At 46.4% G+C, this 19,801-nt stretch overlaps 1 protein-coding gene across 2 annotated transcripts in view; it reads left to right on the forward strand.

Moving 5' to 3' along the window:
* Nucleotides 1-19,801, forward strand: part of RADX (RPA1 related single stranded DNA binding protein, X-linked) — a 586,560-nt gene that overhangs the window by 186,373 nt on the left and 380,386 nt on the right. For both annotated transcript variants that reach the window (XM_069612730.1, XM_069612729.1), the window contains exon 4: nt 16,668-16,776. In XM_069612730.1, the coding sequence (XP_069468831.1) occupies nt 16,668-16,776 (109 nt within the window). The remainder of the gene's footprint in view (nt 1-16,667; nt 16,777-19,801) is intronic.

Below are 19,801 nucleotides of genomic sequence, written 5' to 3' on the forward strand. Positions count from 1 at the left end.
CAACGTCCTTGGAAGCAGGCCTCTAACCTTCATCCTAGGCACCAGCCGGTCCCCATTGGGACCTTTTGGACCCTGTCCTGGCGCCGGTGGCCAAATTTTATAAACACACATCCAGGGACGTGACATTCCCTCTACTTTTCCATCCCTCTATAGTCATAAACTGCCCATCTGGAAACAAGTCTCGGACACATGAAATGCCTGGCCGTTCCATACAACGTACATAGCATTTCCACATGGATAAAAGGTGGAGCAAGACAGCACGACGAGACGGCTAACAAGCTGCAGCAGTTCAAGAGAAGGGGAAAGACAGCAGAAATGATTAGGCGGCGAGGAAAGACGTGACCTTGCCCTTTTCGTCCCAGACCCATGGAATCTTCGAATAAGAGAGCCTAAGACCGCGAACAATAGCACAAGTGTCTTGCAGGAGATGTCAACGGTACATGGAGCGTAGCAACGCTGATAAACACTTGCTACCGTGGTACCGGCCTTGACTCTAGTAAAGCAGAAGGTCAAGTGGTTCATTACAGCTGATGAGTCGAGGAAAGAACCAATAACAACTGGGCTGTGTTGCGTGAGGAACTGAAAGTGGCAAGTTTGAACCTAGTTCAATGAACTATGAAAGAAAAAACTGTAAAAGTGTTGAGGGGAGACCAGCTGCAGAAGGAACTGACACCATGTGGATGTTGCTCAGAGAGACTCTGGCCGATCACCGTTTGAGTGAAATTACAGAAATCAGAAGGCCTTGGAGAGCCGACAAAAGAGGTCAAAGTGGTCATACGGGAGGTCTAGTAAAATCCTTGTACAATCTACAAACGTGAGAAAGTAAGGGAAGTGAATACCGCACAATGAAAGTAATAAGTAAGTGAAGCCTGCATGGTGAAAGTAGAAGGGGGAGTGAATCTCTTGAACATTACAAGTGAATGTGAACCCAGAAGACGGGTGCTAACGAGAAGGGGCAAAGTCTAAAGCCCCAAAAAACTGTGTATTTACAAAAGCAAGGAATGTCCACTACGAACTGTTTGAAAGACCTTGAAAAGCCAAGGGAGTGAACCCCACTAAGGAGAGGACAGGAAAAGTAATCTGTCAGGCTGGTCGTTTTGGAATCCGAGCCCAACAGAGGGAGAAACCAAGAGACACTGTAAAACAGGAGAAGTACACTATCCCGCTTGTCAAAGAAGGATCAGCCCTAAAAGAGGGGGAGCCAGGGTTGAGCTGTTATCACCCTGATTACGTGAACCCGAGAAAGGGAGGTTCACAGCAACCGTTGAACAGACTTTTTGAGAGAACAATAGCAGAAGACCTGTTGAAAACCATGGGAACCCGGCAGATGGAGGCCAACAGTCAAGACGGGTCCGAGCCCGAACAAGGCCGATCTAAGGGTGAAATCATCACCCAAAACCCATTAAGAAGAGGAACTGTTTTTGAAGGGTCATCCCAGAAGAGGGAGGCCCAAGGGTGATACCATCTCCCGACGTGAACTGCAAAGAGAACTTTGTGTTTGTTTGTTTTTTGAAGACATCGGGCCCTCAAATGCAAGAGACTTTCAGGAGAAACGAGACTTGTCCATCGACGGTCCTGATTGCTGCCATTGCAACTGTTAACTCGTGCCGGGAAGGCTTGAGTGTGTGCTGTGCTCTATGCTCCCATCTTACCCTGTACACAAAATGTGGCAAAGGGTGCCCCAGACTACTGCATCCTGAGATATTATTCACAAACATCTTTCCACGCCCTTTTTTGTATTACTTGTTAGGTTTGGCAATAGGGTTTCTTAGTACAGCCCCTTATTATTTGGCACAACGCCACTAGGACTGCCTTATTTTCATTTGATGGGCGACACTTGTTCCCATCTTAGATTTAGGTTTATATTAGGCGTTTTTCCAACTTGCATACAGTTTAAATAAACACCCTAGAACTGTGATCACTTGTGTCTGTCTTTACTGTTGTCACCATGATTGCACCTCTCTAAAATATGACTGACACCACCAGCGGCACATTCAAAAAGTGATTCAGAAATCGGGGAGTAAGACCATCTTTACCAACAAAATCCTCCCATAAAGATTAAGGGTAAGCCTCATCCACCTCCCAAAAACCACTTTAGCACTCTCCAACACCTTTTCGTAATTATGCGATATATGATCTCAGAAGATCATGCCACATAAATTCACAAATGCCTAGTGTACACTCTACCATTGAAACTCAAAACCATCAAGAAACTGCCCTGTGGCATCAGTGACTGGAAACGGCACTGTTTTTGATGTATTAATCTGCAATCCAGAGAAGGCAGCTATCTCCAGCACCACCTCCATAATCGGCGTCAAATTATCCTGTGGATCTTTGATTAATAATCATTAACAATCACGCTGTCGTCAGCGTAAAGAGACACCACCACCCTGTGAGTATATAATTGCACTCTCCACCCGGTGTGTGTGTCTCTCTCAATTATTCAGCAAGCAGTTCCATCGGCAGAGCAAACAAAAAGGGTGAGCGAAGACGCCCCTGTCTTGTGCATCTCCTGTGAGCAACCAGAGGGTGTCTCACTGACTAGTCCCTGAGGATCTGTCATCCAGGTGGCCAGGACATGGCCATCGCTTTTGGATCAGTTCCTGAGGATGGAGCAGTGCGGGAGGATCGCCTGGGTGAGGGCTCTTCTGGGAGTGGCACACCTGATGGTGAGACGCGGTATCCTCCCCACCCCCCGTAACACCTTCACCCATCCTACCAGGTAGGATACCTGGGAACTTTAACCCCCCCACCCGTTCCCTACACAAACACTTTCACAGAGACAGCCTGCTCAGGGAGAAAACAAACTTGTACCCGAGCAATGCACTGGACATGTCCCACTTTTGATTTTGATAACTCACACCTGACTTCCATTAAGTTTCCCCACAAGGATAAAAGGCGGAGCACAAGAGCACACTCTGAGCCAGGCAAAACACACAAAGAAACATCATTTTCCAGGCAACAGCTGAACGAGGGAAGAAATGCATCAAACCGAGAAGGGAGAACGAAGTGGGAGATACCCTTGACCTTTTCGGCAACAAACAGTTGCTTTCCAGAAACCTTCAGATTAAAAGGGGTAAGGCCAGGAAACCAGACTGAAGAATCCTGCATTGTGTGTCGGAGATACCCGGGCCCCTCCTGCATGACTGGCCGAGTTGGCGAGGAGCAACAGCCACCGTGGTACTGTCCTTGGCTCCAGGATGAAAGCAGCGCCAGAAAAATCAACACAGCCGGTGAGTTGGGGAGACTGCTACATGACTGGTCTTTGTTGAAGTCAAAGTTGCAAGCGGCAACATTGTATTAAGAGCGAAGAATATTAATGCGTGTGATGAAAGACGCGACTAAAGCTCAATTGCTGATGGATGTTTGAACTTTAATATCAATCTGCGAAGGTAAAATACAAAGTAACAGTAGTCCGGCACCGCAGGTGTGCTCAATCGAAGCTCTCAGTTTGATGTATCCAGCCAAGAAGTGGCAGAAACGAAAGTAAAGTTTAAAGGTGAAACTTATGGATAAAGTGAATCGAAGTGGTCCTGCGATGGTTTAAGGAAAATCAATTGCACAGTCAAAGGTCTTCGATTTTTGATAGAGTGGAAAGCAAAGAAAGTGAGATTACAAGGTCTGAGTCTGGCTGAGGGAGACCAGTGGTGGACTGTAAACCCAAGAACTTGTGAATGTGAAAATCATGATAAGAAAGGAATGTTGGCATTTGTTTGTTACTCCAGGCACAGAGACTTTTATTGGGAAAGAGACTTTGGCGCGGAAGGCCTGGATATATATGTTCTGAACTGCTAGAGAAGCCAGAGTGTGTGCGAAACTTGAGTGTGCCACCTTATGGGGAAGGGAAGCTAACTGCTCAACTATCCAGACATATTGTTTCATGAACACTTTTCTTTTGCATGCATCATTTTCATATTATTTGATGGTCGTAGCTTGCCTCCCATCCTTAGATATAGGGTTACATAGGTGTTCAACCTACCCATTGAAGTTCAATAAACACCCTTGAACTGTGATTACTTGCGTCTGTCTTCACTGTTTGATACTGTGCCCTCCTTACACTCCCCAATGATAAAATCGACGAAAATTGGCCATTCACTCTAATTTTAGCATTGGACTGGGTGGAGAGCCATGGATATACTTCCTTCCCCTATCCCATCCTCCTCAGAACTGCAAAAAGAAAGGACCATTCCACAGTCAAACACCTTCTCAGCATCTAGGAGTGCTGCCATCACTGAGTTGGTAGAACAAATCACTGATATCAACCCGAACATGCAGCGCAACCCATAGGAGGTTGAGCGCCTCGGGAGAATACCGTATTTATCTGCCTTAACACATTTATGCATCAGGGGTGCCAACCTGGTAGCCAGCAGTTTGCCAATATTTTGTCATCTACATTAATCAATGAGATTGGACAGTAAGAGGAACATTCATCTGCTGATTTCCCTGACTTCAATTAATCCGTAACTACCGCCTCCCTCATAGTAGCACCCATCTTCCCTCTCGCAGTGCCTGCTGATACACTTTTACCAGGTAATGGACCAATCGTTATGCAAACAATATCTAGAACGCAGTGAACCCGTCTGGACCAGGGGCTTTCCCGAATGACAGTGCTTTTATTTTGTATTTTTATTTATTAGGTTTATATAGCGCTTTACACCAAAGCGCTTTACAATACAACAAGAAGAATACATTGTAAACAAGAAGGCATAAAGTTACAAAGACATGAAACAAACCATCAAAATAATATGTAGATCAATTGAACAGTTCTAAAGGAGGGATAGATAAGAGGAAGAAGAAAGGGAAGTAGAAAGGGAGGTCAGAGCGGGGGAAGAAGAGATAACAGGAGGAGGGATGGAGGGATGAGAAAGAAAGGGAAGAAGAGGGGAAGTAGGAAGGAGGGCAGAGATAAAGGAGGGAGATATTAGGAGAAGGAGGGGAGTTAGGGCGGGGGTGAAGAAGGAAAGATTTCAAGGAGGCACGGAAAGAGGGTTAAGAGGAAATGGAACGGATGGAGAGAGGTAAAGAGTTCCAGGGATGGGGGGGGGGGGGGCTAGGAGCTGAAAGGAACGGAAACTGGAGGAAGCACAAGGGGATGGAGGTACAGTGAGTAAGAAGAGATCAGCGAATCTGAGGGAGCGAGGAGGGAGCGAGAAGGAGAGTAAAAAGAAAGGAGAGAGGAAAGGTAAGGGGGGGCTCATGAAGAAATTTAAAAACTAGGCAGAAGACGTTAAATTTAATTGGGGAGTGAAAGAGAAGCCAGCCAAGAAAAGAAAGGGAGGAGGAAATGGAATCAAGAGGTGCAAGAAGACAGAGGGTACGGATGGCAGAGTGGGAAAGGGATTTATGGGTTGGAGAATGTATTGCTCCGTAATGGGCCTACATAACCATTCTCGCTGCTCCTTTCCACACCAACATAGCACTACCCTATCTAAATATGCGTCCAATTCAGACTGTGATACTTCAGCTCTATAAAAAGTATCAAACTCCTGAACAAATTCCCTATTAGCATAATGCAGAATTCCCTTCCCATCCTTGATGCATCTGATATGTGATCTAGAACGAGCAGTTTACCCGGGGGCTGACCTTCCCCCATCCTGTCTGACTGCTGTTTTCACCCAAAGAAACGTCACTTCTCTCTGGGCTGCCGCGCAAAACCTCTCCAATTCCGCACTAACTAGTTTATGCTTAGCAATGCCCCGCTCAAAGTCCGCCTCTACCTACAACTGCTGGGTGCATGTCTCACTAGAATCAAACAATTGGGCTCCTGGTATGGAACCTATTCTACCCAGGAGGGTTAACTGAAGAACAAAGCACACAAGTGAATAGGTTCAAGAACACTATTGCTCATACACGCAAAATCCCACAATTTTTTGTGTAAACTCTGCCGTTTCTTCAATGAGACAGTACTCATAGAGGTTATATTGTAGAGAAAAAAATCTCTCAGACACAATTATTTTATATTGGAACTGTGTGAGTTGTATACATAAAAGCACAATTCCAGAGAGAAACAGACATCAAAATGGTTTCTTGGACCACAACAGAACAAACAAGAATATGTTTTCAACACATTTATCAAGGTGTTTTTCAGGCAAAAAATAAAGACAGTGTGTGTATAACAAACCCAATCTGTGTGGGGGTTTGTCAAAAATGCACAATTCAATGGTGTGAAGTTACAAAACACGGTTCTTAAAACAACAAAAAACATTTGCAAGGACACAAGAGAAATTTGCATGTGTGGACAGCAATATATGTGCTGTAGTTTCAGGGAAATAGTGCGTCTACACCAGGTGTTTCGGCCATTTAGAGTTGAGCCTCATCATTCATATAGCCATCATCAGGACAGGTTCTGTGTGAAATGACGTCTGTGCTATGGGGTAAATTCACAGGCACTGTATAAGAGATCCGCTAGCCGAGTTGGCTGGTCTCTAGGTAATCCTCTCACCGCAAAATCCAGGTAAGAAGGGCAAGGAGTGCTCTCTCAAAAAACAACAATCCGCCGTTGGGTGCACGGCTTGGATCGTGTATCAGGCAGAACTGGTAGTCTGCAGGAAAAAGACAGCAGGCAGCGTCTCCTCAAGCTGAGTCACTGGGGAGAGCCGGCAGCAAAGTGTTAGTAACTCTACGATATAACCTCTATGAGTATTGTCTCATTGAAGAAACGGCAGAGTTTACACAAAATATTGTGGGATTTCGCGTGTATGAGCAATAGTGTTCTTGAACCTATTCACTTGTGTGCTTTGTTCTGCATGTCTCACTATCCATCATTTCCCTTATCAGTTTCAATATCCCGAATTCATGCGAAATACACTCCTCCCCCCTCACCACACACTTGAATTCTTCCCAAAGCACTGAGTATGAAGTGACCAAACCTTGATTGTTCATAAAGAAGCTGTCAATAACCTCTGCAATCTCCTTTGAAAACACTGCATCAGATAATCCTTCACTTTTGAACACCCAGGTCGGCCTCACCCCATTCTCCCTGGAATCTCTAGGGCTAATACCACCGGCGCGTGGTCTGACTGGGTGCGTGCCGTAATACTAATCTCCTCCACTCATCCCATGATCTTATCCTGTATCAACAGGTAATCCAACTGTGATGCTGACCATAGAGCATTATGTATACCCTCTCTCATTCCTGTGTCTAACTCTCCAAAAGTCATTCAGCCCCCACTCCAAACACAGTTCTTCAAGCTTCGTGGTCAATTTCAGGGAAGGTCTCTGGATCCCACCAGTTCTATCAACCTCTGGATCCAACACTGCATTGAAATCCCACACCCCCACATATACTGCTGAGAAACTCTGGATGAACTGTTGAGTTATCCACTCCAGTGTGCCCACCTCATTGTGATTTGCACCATAGTAATTGAGCAACGTAACCGCCTGTCCATGTATAACTCCGGACTAAGAGCGCCATGCCCTCCTGATCTTTAATCACCTTTGTTAGTCAAAAATGAGCTTGGTTATATATCAAGATGCAAACCCATCTAGAGTGGGAAAAATAAGAAGAAAAGTAGCAATGGCATCCCCGTCTCTGCCCGAATCGGGATTCCCCAATTGGGGTGAGATTGATATTGATATTTTATTTCTATCGCGCTCATACACAAGTGTTTCAGAGCGCGACAAGGCAAGGGAAGGGGAACAGCGGAGAACAAAAACAACGATCTTACTAGGCCCAGTGACATTGAGAACGTGCAATTGCAGGGTAGCGGGGGAGGGGGGATAAGTGCATGGAAGGGGGAATACAAGGAGAGTGCGGAGCGAGAAGGAAAAAACAAAAATAATAATAAAATAATAAATAAAAAGGCAACTAACAATGGGAGTGCAGCCAGCAAGTGGCAAGTGCTGGGTTTATGTCAGCAGCCCGGGTAGGTCTGAAAGTGCAGGAAGAAAAGGGGAGGGCTGTATGGGTACAGATACAGACCCCAGTGCAAGGGGTGGCCCGGAGGCATTGCATGAGGGTGGCAAGATGAGCAGGTACCTGGGCCCGGAGGACAGAGGGTGGCCAGGTGCATGGTGCCGAGGGAGAGTGGACTCAGCAGGGGAGAGGAGAGGAGTAGGCAGAAGCAAAGAGGAAGGTTGTGAGGTGCTTCCGGAACCAGAGATGGTTCTCCTCAAATTTTAGAGTTGCAGGGAGACTGTTCCAGAGGGAGGCCCCAGCCGCACTTGATGCGTCTCCTGTAGAAACACCATATCAACCTGAAGGCGCTGCATATACAGCAACACCTTACGAGCCTTAAATCGACAGTTCAAACCGCTAATACTCCACTTCATACATTTCGACCCTCTGGCCATGGCTCAATGAACCACCTTGCATATGCATTACACATCATGGTGACTCTCCCCTTTGCTCATTGTTTCCCCTGCGCTTAGGGGCCCTCGGGAGCGTATCAAGAAAAGTGCTAGCTTTCTCCAGGGTTTGAAAAAATACCTGCCCTCCATGTTCCACTCTTTTTGGCGGGAAAAAGCATAGCATATCTCATACTGCTTTCCCTAAGCTGCTGCTTATCAGTATACGTTCTCCTAGATGCCTGCACCATGCCCGAAAAGTCAGGGAAAAGCCTGATGGGGTCTACTTTATATGTCTGGGTCCCCTTCTCCCTAGCTTTGCGCAGAGCGAGATCCTAATCTCGATAGTTCAGCATCCGGGCTATGATCGGACAAGCTGGCATGCCCGGAATCGGCCTCCTTCCACTTGGCATGTGGTGCACCCTCTCCACGATGAATACTGCCGTAAAGTCCACTCCTCCCAGGACTTCACATAAGATCAACTCTCCCAAAGGTTCCATCACTTGTTCTTCCAACGATTCAGGAATAATTACAATCTACAGGTAGGTCCTCCTGGACCTAGATTCAGGATCCTCCTCATCGGCCATCTCTTTTAATGCCCTTTTCACCAGGACCAGCTCCCAGTAGCTGGCAGAGGATCCATCTTCGACTGTAGATACCCGCCCTTCGACCTCGTTCAGTCTCTCACCATGTTTATTTAGACAAACTTCCATATGGTCCACTTTACGTGTCAAAGTATCCACCTTTCCATCCAGTGATTGTATACCGGCCAGAAGTTCATTGAACATTGTTTTGATATCATTAAATACTCTGCTGGTATCTAGCGGCGATGGCTGCAAAATGGCCCCCATAGTGTCCACCATGCTTTTTTGACCTTTCGCCTGAGAGGGAGTCTCAAAGTATAGTTTCGACTGTTGCTTCCCAGCTATCACAGATTTAGACATCCTGCAGGCAGTGGAAGTCCCCCTATTCAGAAGACCACCTGGCCCCCAGACTTGTGGAGCCAAATTCAGCGGTCCCACCAATCTCTACGAGTACACCTGCACCCTCTGCAACCAAATCAAGCAGAGAAACGGCAGATTCAAGGATCTCGCCTTGACAGCCTGTGCTCTCCCTGCCACCACCACCACCTGATCTCAAGTCCCATCAGTGTCTTGTCAACCAGAAATGCTGAAGCAGTCAGTGTCTCAACAATACTCCACAGTTATTTCTCAATATCTCATCCGTGCACCTTGCTGCCCCCTTCCGACACTCACCGACCCGTATGCCACACCGGCTGGCTCAGTCCAAGGTGCCCTCAGCGCTGTGTAGCACAGGTCCTTGGCCAGGGGAGGCTTTCGTCAGGCCCCAAGGTATCCCGGATGTCCAGGATGAAGATGCTAAGGCACTGTTCACTTAGCTAACCTGGTACATGCTCAGCTTATCCCTGCTGTCTTCCTGCCAAGTATTTACATTGGGAGCTGATGCATCAGACTCCCTTTATCTGTGCACTATGACACCTCTGATAGGGCAGCTCTTGATCTCCCCGTGCCCTGGGAGCCGCTCTCTGCCCCCCTCACACTTCTCCTATAGTGATCTGCTTACCGGCACACTGGGATTCCTCCTGCTGACAGACCATCACTAAACTTTCTGCAGTCACACGCTGTGCCACAAGGGAGGGAGAGTACCAGCAGTCACTGAGCACACGGCCCGCACAGCCAAGGCCCCCTCTTTCTTCTTCCAACTGGCTTGGCTGGCCAGACGTGAGCATATACCGCTCGCTGTGCTCGACCCGCCCTGCACTCTTGGCAATCAGCGCGGGTACAGCTGGAGGTGCACATGCCTGCAGCTCTGCCAAGACTGTGTTGGGATGGAAATGAGCATATCCCACCCTTTGACCTATGAAACTCGGTGCAAAACCAATATTGCGCGAACAACCGATGCATGGCAGTAGGAGAAACGCCATTTTGTAGTTATGACGAAAACACAAGCTTGTATAACCGCGGTGCACTAGCCGAGCTCCATGGAAAGATTTCACTAGATACAACATCAATAAGGCAGAATGAACCTGCGCAGCCAGTTCTCGCGGAAGTGCCCTTCTCCCTATGTCCCTTCACTGTTGCAAACATTTAGTATCGTACAGAGAAATGCGCCAGGCAAAGCGCGTAAGACATCACCAGGCTCCGTGCAGCATCCATTCATCACCACTACGCAGGCCTCTAACCCCCACCCAGCCAGCCCAAAGCCAACCCCACACCACTGACCCGACCCCCACAATACACAAGCACCCCCTCCCCCGCCCCCCCCCTCCCAGTCCTAGCACAAATCAAGTGTCCATAAAAGATCTAAGAATGCGTGACTGTTTTAGCCCCAGCATAAAATACATCCTTTGTGTGACACAAGGTACAGGGAGTGATAAATTAAAGATCAAACCCAGGGTGGAGACCTTGAGTGTGAGAGGTGCGGTATCAACGAAGCCCAGAATGTGTGGGTCAGTGTGACTGTATTTTATCCTCCCCACCCCCTGGCACCAATTCCCAAGCCGCCCTATGCATGACACAGTGATATAGTAAGTAGGATTAGCATGTTAGTTTAGAACCAACATTGTATTTTATGAGTTCCCTGCCCTTCATCGAACTCCAAGAGGAGCCCAGCTGACCCACGTGGAACCTGACCGACGGTGGAAGAACCAATTTCCCTTGAGGGTTGTATTCATTCTGTAGTGTGTATTAAAAGGGACTTGCCTTCATGTGTCGCCTTCTCTCCCCTCCTGTCGTCGGTCCGCTCACCCGTGGCGGGGGCGAGCCCCACTTACCAAGCGTCACACTAGTTTATCCAGTCAGTCCAAGGCGTGATAACCACCAGGCGAGCCTGCCCACAGTGCTGTCAGGCTGCAAGGCTCTCCACCAGCATCCACACTCCCATGAATGCACACAACCAGCTTAAATACTAGCTGAAATGCGTGTTTGGATGTGGCTGGATTCTTCACGGATTTGTGGGGTGTGTGAGAGCTCACAGGCTTGCGGCCATCTTGGCTGGGCTCACCAGCACCCCCCTAGTTTTACTACATAGAAGGTGGCTCCTGACTCCTTCCTGCAAAGCCTTGTTCAAGATGATAATTGTGTTCCTTAAGTGTACAATGTGACTCTGCAGATCCTTTTAAGTCAGGTTCACCCCATTTGTATTTTATTTTTATTTGTAAAGTGCTCCTGGCCCTGGGGCATCTGGGCGCATGTCTTACAGCACATGGTGTTACGCAAAAATATAAAATCATTTTGCATAGGTTATAACATGAAGTCAGGCAATACACAGTATTGAATAAAGGCAGGTACAATATACAGGTAGCAGCAAGTGGCAGTGCTGCCAAAAGGAGCACAGTAAGATTGCAATACAAGGAAGGGAACTAGTAGGGAGAAGTGTAGAAAGGAGAGCCCTCTAGTAATCTCAATCAGGAATAGCTAAACGTATGAATGCTGCCCCGCAAGATCGAGTTCCTGGAGCCAACGTTTAGTGTTGCTCTTAAATAGTTGGAAGGAAGGTTTGGATCTGAGGGAGGAGGGAAGCATGTTTCAGAGCTTGGCCGCCAGAACAGGGAAACTGGAGCCTACGTATTTTTGGAGCTTAAATCTCGGGATGGACATGGCGTGAACTTGAGCAGCTCTTAGTGGCCTTGTGGAAGTGTGTGGAGAGAGTCTTTTGGTGAGGTATGCTGGGGCAAGATTGGCCCTAGCTTTGTGTGTTAAGGCAAGTGTTTTAAGGGAGATTCTGTGCTCAACAGACAGCCAATGAAGGTTACATCTCGTGTCCGATATGTGGAGCTTCTTCAGAATGTTGAGGGCAGCCCTAATGGCATTGTTTTGTGTTACTTGAAGCTTATTGATATTTCTGTGGCTGATCCCTAAGTAGAGGGCATTGCAATAATCAATTTTGGCCTTCTGGCAAGAGTAATACAGTTGGGTGACGTAAGGAAGGGCCTACACGCAGTGATTAGTTTGAGAATTGAAGATTAGTAACTCAGTTTTCTCATCGTTTAGGCAGAGTCTGTGGTGTGTCATCCAGGCTTCTATTACCGAGTAGATTTCGTTTAGGGCTTTTATGTCTGTTGCGTGGTCTCCAGTGATGTGGAGACCACGCAAGTGAAGTGTGTGGAGAGAGTCTTTTGGTGAGGTATGCTGGGGCAAGATTGGCCCTAGCTTTGTGTGTTAAGGCAAGTGTTTTAAGGGAGATTCTGTGCTCAACAGACAGCCAATGAAGGTTACATCTCGTGTCCGATATGTGGAGCTTCTTCAGAATGTTGAGGGCAGCCCTAATGGCATTGTTTTGTGTTACTTGAAGCTTATTGATATTTCTGTGGCTGATCCCTAAGTAGAGGGCATTGCAATAATCAATTTTGGCCTTCTGGCAAGAGTAATACAGTTGGGTGACGTAAGGAAGGGCCTACACGCAGTGATTAGTTTGCAAGTGTATGCTGATGCTGCAACCACAGCGTTACTTTGTCTGGTGAAAGATAGTGTGCCATTGAGGTACATACCTTGGGTTTTCGTTTTACTAGAGACCTTAATAGTGTTGCCATCAATAGTGAAGGATTTGAAGGCAGGGGCTAACTTGAGAATTGAAGATTAGTAACTCAGTTTTCTCATCGTTTAGGCAGAGTCTGTGGTGTGTCATCCAGGCTTCTATTACCGAGTAGATTTCGTTTAGGGCTTTTATGTCTGTTGCGTGGTCTCCAGTGATGGGAATGAGTATCTGGGTGTCATCAGCGTAATTGGTATACGTGACACCCAAATGATCGAGAATGTCGAAAAGGGGCTTCGTGAAGAAATTATAAAGCGTAGGGGAGACACATGACCCTTGCGGGACCCCACAGAGTACTGGAGAGGGTTCAGCAGAGGCAGATGGTGAGAAGACCCTCATAGTTCTATTTACAAGGAAGGATTTAATCCAGGATGCAGCTGAATCTGAGAAGTGTGCAGCTGTTTTCAGGTGGTGGCAGAGAGTTTGGTGGTTGACCAAGTCAAAAGCCGCCGATAGGTCAAGCAATAGTAGGAGGGCTAATTTACCCTTATCTTTTATGTCTTGGATTTGTGTTATGAAGTCAATCAATGCTGTTTCTGTGCCGTGTCTGGGGCGGAAGCCTGATTGCCTGAGGCCCAGGAGATTGTTGGTTTCTAGTTAAGCCTGTATTTGTAGGTAGGCTGCCCGGTCCAGTATTTTTAGTAAAAAGGGCACCCTTGTGATGGGTCTATAGTTGGAAGGGTTGCTAGGGTCGTGGGTAGGTTTTTTGATTAATGGGATGACCCAAGCATCTTTTAGGTTATCAGGCACAATTCCTGTTCTAAAGTAGGCGTTAATGAGATTGGTAATGAAAGGAGCAAGGTCATGTGCGGCTGCTTTAATGACAGGTGCAGGGCATAAGTCACCTTGGCAGTTGGACGGTTTGAGCTTCCTGATGATGTTTTCCACTTCCCATGTGGAAAGAGGTGAGAAACTAAATGGTTTAGGTGAGGGCTCAGGAAGGTGATATTGTACATAGCTGGTTTGGATTCTGGATCTGTAAGTAGGTTACATTTTTTGGCGTTCATTTTAGTTTGTAACATCGATATTTTATCAAGGAGAGCCTTTTGGATGTTGGTACACCATAAGCCATCCGTAATACATTTATCAGCGGGGGCAATCGGAGATTCCAATTCTTTAAGAATCTTGAACAGTTCTTTTGTATTGGATTCAGCTTGTATGATTCGTTGATTATAGGTGTCTTTTTTTGGCTAGAATGATAGCTTCTTTGTAGCTGGAGGAGGCTGTAGTCGTTGTACTTTTGTTAGTTTCAGACAGGCAATTTTTCCAATGTGCTTCAGCATTTCTCTTGGCTTTGCGCAGCTCTCGTAAATGCGGTGTAAACCAGGAGTTAAGTGAGATCGTGGTTTGGGTTGCGCAGTTTTAGATGGGCTATGGTGTTTAATGCTTTCAAGATGGCGTGATTGTACATATCTACCAGGACTGTAGGGTCTGAGGAGGATAATGTGTTATTGAGAAGGGGAAGAATTAGTGGGAGAAGTTTATCTGTTGTGATGTCCTTATTACGGGTATGGGTAGCTGGGGCAGTGTTCGGATTAGGACTGTGCGGGGTGGCTTTGATAGAGAAGGTTATTTTGTGGTGATCTGACTAAATGCATGATGTGATGGATATCAGATTGGTTATGCAATTGAGGTCCGCAAGCCAGCCAAGGGTTCTTCCTTTGATATGTGTAGGTTTGTGAATGTGGTGGGTGTAGCCGAGATCTGATAATGTACTAGCTAAGTCAAGGGCATTGGTGTTCATGGGGTCTTTGGAACCGAGATTAAAATCTCTGAGTGTTCTGCTTTGCGAGTTGGGTTTGGCATTAGTGGTAAGGTGCGTCGCAATGTCCTCAGAGAATGTAGAGGTAGGTCCAGGTGGCCGGTAGATAAGATGTACTGTGGCCATGTGATTTGGTGATAGAGGCAATTCAATAGATAGAGATTCAGCAGATGGGATCTGAAGGTTGGGAATAGCTCCAATATCGATAGAGTTCTTAAAGATGAAGGCAATCCTGCCTCCTTTCACTTGGTTAGTGTTTCTATCGCATCTGATGATAGCATAGTTGTCTTGAATGATCAGGGACAAAGACGAGCCCGATGCTGCATGTAGCCACCTTTCCGTGACAGCAAGGAGGTCGAAGTTTTCATTAGTTATAAAGTCTGCAATGTCCAATGCATGGGCTGGAAAGGATCTAGCATTGATGAGGGCTGCTTTGAAAATGAGTCTTTAGTGCTCGTTTTATGCGTAGATGGGCGAGTAGCAGGCATCACATTGGTAACAGGGGTGGTACCTGCGTCGTTGGCAATGTTTGTGGGAATAGCGTAAGGCAACAAGTATTTGCTACTCTTAAGTAGGCGTGGGAGAGGAGTTTTTCTGCACAGTCTAGCTCCTAATCTTAGGTTTCTGTGGGTAGCACTGGGGTGGTTAGGTGATGGTTTAGCCTGGATAGTGTCACTTTTAGCGATATCATGATATGAGGGTAGTCTGCTATTAACCCCCAGATATGAGCACCATTTTGTTGGGATAACTCTGGATCTCAGTCTAAGATTTCACATGGAGGTAGAACAGGGTTGATTAGGCATTGGTTTGGTGGCGAAATGTTGAAGCCAGAGGGCAAGGTCGTTCAGGTAGGGGTTAATGCATATCATGGGGCGTTTCCTGTGCTGTCTTCTCACTGCTAACCTATCGTGGGTAATTGGTTTCAGTTTCTCGTGTTTTCTACTCTCTGGTAACCCATTGTGGCTTATTGGTTTAATTTCAGCCCCTCTGGGCATTTCTCATGTTTTCTGTTCTCCGGTAACTCCTCATGTATTAGTGGGTACAGGTTCACCCCCTCATGGTGATTCTATTGCTTTCCAGGTTCTTCTAGCTATCTTGTTTCTCATTACTCTTACTCCTTTCCTGGGTGTTGCACAGTTCAACTGCCCTCATCCCTCTTCTCGGCAGGGCCCGGGTACTTGCTTGCTTGCACTATTCTTCTGCGGGAGAGGTGGTTACCACAGTAGCATGGGAGCCGCGCTGCTCTGGTCTGGCTCCTTTGTCCATGCATCAACATTCAAGCACACTGGTATGCTGCTTTGGTGCCGGCTCAGTCTAGCTGCATTGGAGACCTCTGCGTCGAGGGATCTCGACCCTCCTGGGCTCTGTGGTGCGCTGCAGGCTCACCAGCCTCCATGTATACAACATTGATCCATCCTCCAGGATGTCCTGGCTCCTGTCTGTAGTGGAGGTGTTGCTCGGTCTAGGTCTTGCCCTGTAGCTGGTTTGCTCCCCCCCCCCGATAAGGTTTTCAATCCTCTTACATCCGTCCCTTCATCAGGAAACGCCACACCATTGGTTATGATTTTTGGTCCACACAGAAGGGTCAACAACAAAACCAGTCGCATGTGAAGGGCCATGTAAGCCGCCTAATTGCCAATACAGACTTGTGACTCTATTTGTGGAGTTATAGAATTGTCAACCGAGGATTCCTTGTCATCTAAGGGGGTTGGGCATTCTGGACATCACCACAGTGGGATCCAGCTTTCCCTGTCCCCTAGGAAATATTTTGCATGACAGGCTCACTGCCCTAGTCCCAAAAGGTTGGCTTCCCCTTGGGGAGAAAGGACAAACTCTCTGCGTTCGTCATGTACAATAATGATGCCTTAACTAAATGATGTTGGATCATTACAGTATACCATAATGATGCCTTATCTAAAATGAATGTGGGTCTCTACATCACGAAGACTGCTCCTTCTGTCTGTTGTAGATTAATTTATCAAACTTTCTATAATATATGTTTCCCCTATCCCACTGAATGCATCAAATGTACTGAACTTCATTTTCATCCTTTACATTTTTTCAGAATTGGGTTTGAACTCGCAAAATCCTTCAGCAATCATCCATATCATTCCAGAAAAAGAAGTGAAAGCAGAATGGAATTTACCAGAAGTAAAATATCACTTTATTACAAGGTGAAGGAAAAGAGCATTTCTAGTTCCAAATATACAAGCAGCTGTTGATTCAGAATTTACTAATCGAAACTGTGAGTCCTAACTTTGACTAGCTGTAACTTGTGCATCTCTTGGGACAGTCTGATTGTTCTTTTTATTTAAGAAACGTGTGTATATGTTAAATGAGAATTCCTATTTAGAGAAATGTAGGGGCACTTTTTAGGGTTCCTCAATTTCTTTTCCTGTTTACCCTGTTTTTTGCTTCATTGACTTCTTTTTGGTGGCCAGAGGGACGTTGTATTGCTTTATAGCTCCCTTCAGGTATAGGATATTGGGTCGCCACGAAGGTACGCAGTGCCAGAGGTACCTCTAAAGCTTCCCATGTTTGCCCAAAGGTTAATCTCACCCTGCACAGGTTTTTGGGTGTAAGTTGGTTGCAGTCATAGTTTAGTTTTGGCTTCTCCCAAGGCGCAAGCCATTTTAGTGCATTGGTGTCCCGGTGTACATTTTTGGTAGCCATTGGTGTACCAATGTTTTTCTTTTAAATTCCTGCTCTCTGCCATTTTTTTGTTTCAGCGCTTCCTCTGTTCAGGGTGACACAAGGTAGGGCTAAAATGCAGTTCTAACCACGTGTGTTCTTTTGAACCCACAATGTCGGCCTCCAAAATACAAAGGGAATGGGGTAAGTGAGGGGGCAGGGGCAAGTGCTCAACAACAGCTAAGTGGGTTTTTCCGGAGCAATCTTTTTTTTCCATTATTTTTATTAACATTCTTTACAACATTTGCTCCCTGTGCCAAACTCGTCCACCCCCATCCCCTCTCCGTCATCCAAGGTCCTGCATCACTACAATGTCCCATATTTTACACGTCAATTCTATATTTGTCGGTGGGTCTTTTTGTTTCAGTTCTTTGCTATCACCATCCAAGCGGTTATCAGTTGAGACATCATAACTCTTTTCCGGGGTTTAGAGATTGAGTTACATTCTGGGTCTAGAAGTCTGCATAGATTTCCTTCTATGGAGAGTTCTTGCAGTTCAGGCGCTGTGTTCTTTATCTGAGCAGTCACTTCTTCCCAGAAAGCCCTTATGTCGGGGCAATTCCATCATATGTGCCAACAGTCCCCTATCCCCTTACAGCCCCTCCAGCATTCTTGAGAGGTTGTTTTATACATTTTATGGAGGCGTTCGGGTGTATAATGCCATTGTATCATCATCTTGTACCAGGCTTCCCTTAATTGTATTGATCTAGTTAACTAGTCAACTAGTCATGCCCTACCATGCCACCTGATATGGCCATTTCTCTCTCACTGCACAGCCCCGAAGAGTCGCGTAGATGCTTGAGGTTAAGTGTTTGTATCCCAAGTGTGTGGTTATATATTTTTCAAATTCCATCAAACCATGTATCTCTGGTTGCTTGAACCAGGGTCTTAGTTGTATGTATTTGCATCTTTCAGCTTCTGTCACCCCTAATTGGCTTTTGCAGTCCTCGGATGTCACGATCTCTCACTCCCACACCATGTCTCCCACCTTTGTGCATCCATGTTTTTGCCATTGGCCAAATTTGCTCCAACCCTGGGGTGAAGCTTGGTTTCTCAAACAGAGGGGCGAAGGGGGAGGGACGGGATGAAAGATGTCCTTTTTTTAGCCATTTATCCCAAATATTGCACATGGTGTGTAGGATCATACTGCGTCGGACGCTTGGGTGTCTATCTTTCCCTGGTAGCCATAATAGTCCCACTAGTGGGCCCCCTGTGGCTGCTCTGTCCATCCTACCCCAAACCTTTTCCCTATTTTCTTTGAGACTTTCCCGTACCACTCTCAGTTGGGCCACTTCATAGTACCCAAGCAAGTTAGGGAGTCCTAGACCTCCCCTCTGTTTCTTGCGCCATTAGCATGTCCAGGGCCACGCGAGGACGTTTGTTTTGCCAGGTTCATTTTGTGACCAACCTATTTATCAATTTGAAGAATGACTGTGGGACTGCTATCGGCAGGGCCTGGAATTTATACAATAATCTTGGGAGCGTTACCATCTTGACCATCGTTATACGCCCCAGCCAAGAGATTCAGAGTTGGGTCCAACATAGAAAGTCCTCATCTTCTTAATTAGCTCCGGGTAGTTTGCTTTGTACAAGGACAGCTTATCTGTCATTGCGAACCCCATGTACAAGATACTTTCTACCGCCATCTTGAAAGGAGAATTCCTGCGTACGGCTTCCGACTGTTCTTTCGGCAAGCGCAGTTCCATCAGTTCTGACTCGGTCATATTTATTTTCAGTCCCGAGATCTTCTCTTGTTCGACTAGTATTCTGACCAGGATTGGGATTGACTTCTCGGGTTCTGTTAACGTCAACAACATGTCAACTGCATATGCAGCTGTTTTATGGTTCTCACCGCCAATTGTGATCCCTTTCACGTTGGGATCTGCCCTATTTAAGGCAAGTAAGGGTTCCAGAAAGATTGCATGCAAATGGGGTGACAGGGGGCAGCCCTGCCTCATGCCCCATTCTGTTTGTATTGTATTTGAGGTTCAAGTATTGATGCAAAGTCTGAGAGACAGATCTTTGTAATTGGCTTCCACCACATGGATGTATTTGAGTCCGAACCCCATATGTTTCATTGCTTGAAATAGGTGCAACCTATCGAAGGCCTTCTCCGCATCTAGTGCTATCAATACCGCCGGGATCTGCTTGATTTCTGCTTCTCAATCAAATGGGTAACCCTTCGGATATTATCCCACGTTTATCTACCAGTGATGAAACCTGATTGATCCTGACCTATAATTTTCGGCAAAACGTTCTTAATTCTGTTTGCCAAGATCCTGGTGTAGATTATAGCATCTATGTTAAGCAGAGCTATGGGTCGATATGATCAACAGTTTGTTAAATCTTTATTCGGTTTGCCGACGAGCAAGACCTTCGCTTCAGCCATGGAGAATTTTATACCCCCTGTTTGGCTGAAAGATTTGAATAATTTCGTTGGAAATGGTACCATCTCTTTATTTAATGGCTCAATGCCGGTAAGCCATCTGCTCCGAGTGCTTTATTACT

The sequence above is a fragment of the Ambystoma mexicanum genome, chromosome 5p (assembly GCF_040938575.1).
Source record: "Ambystoma mexicanum isolate Mex_15411 chromosome 5p, UKY_AmexF1_1, whole genome shotgun sequence".
In the NCBI taxonomy this organism is placed as follows: domain Eukaryota; kingdom Metazoa; phylum Chordata; class Amphibia; order Caudata; family Ambystomatidae; genus Ambystoma; species Ambystoma mexicanum.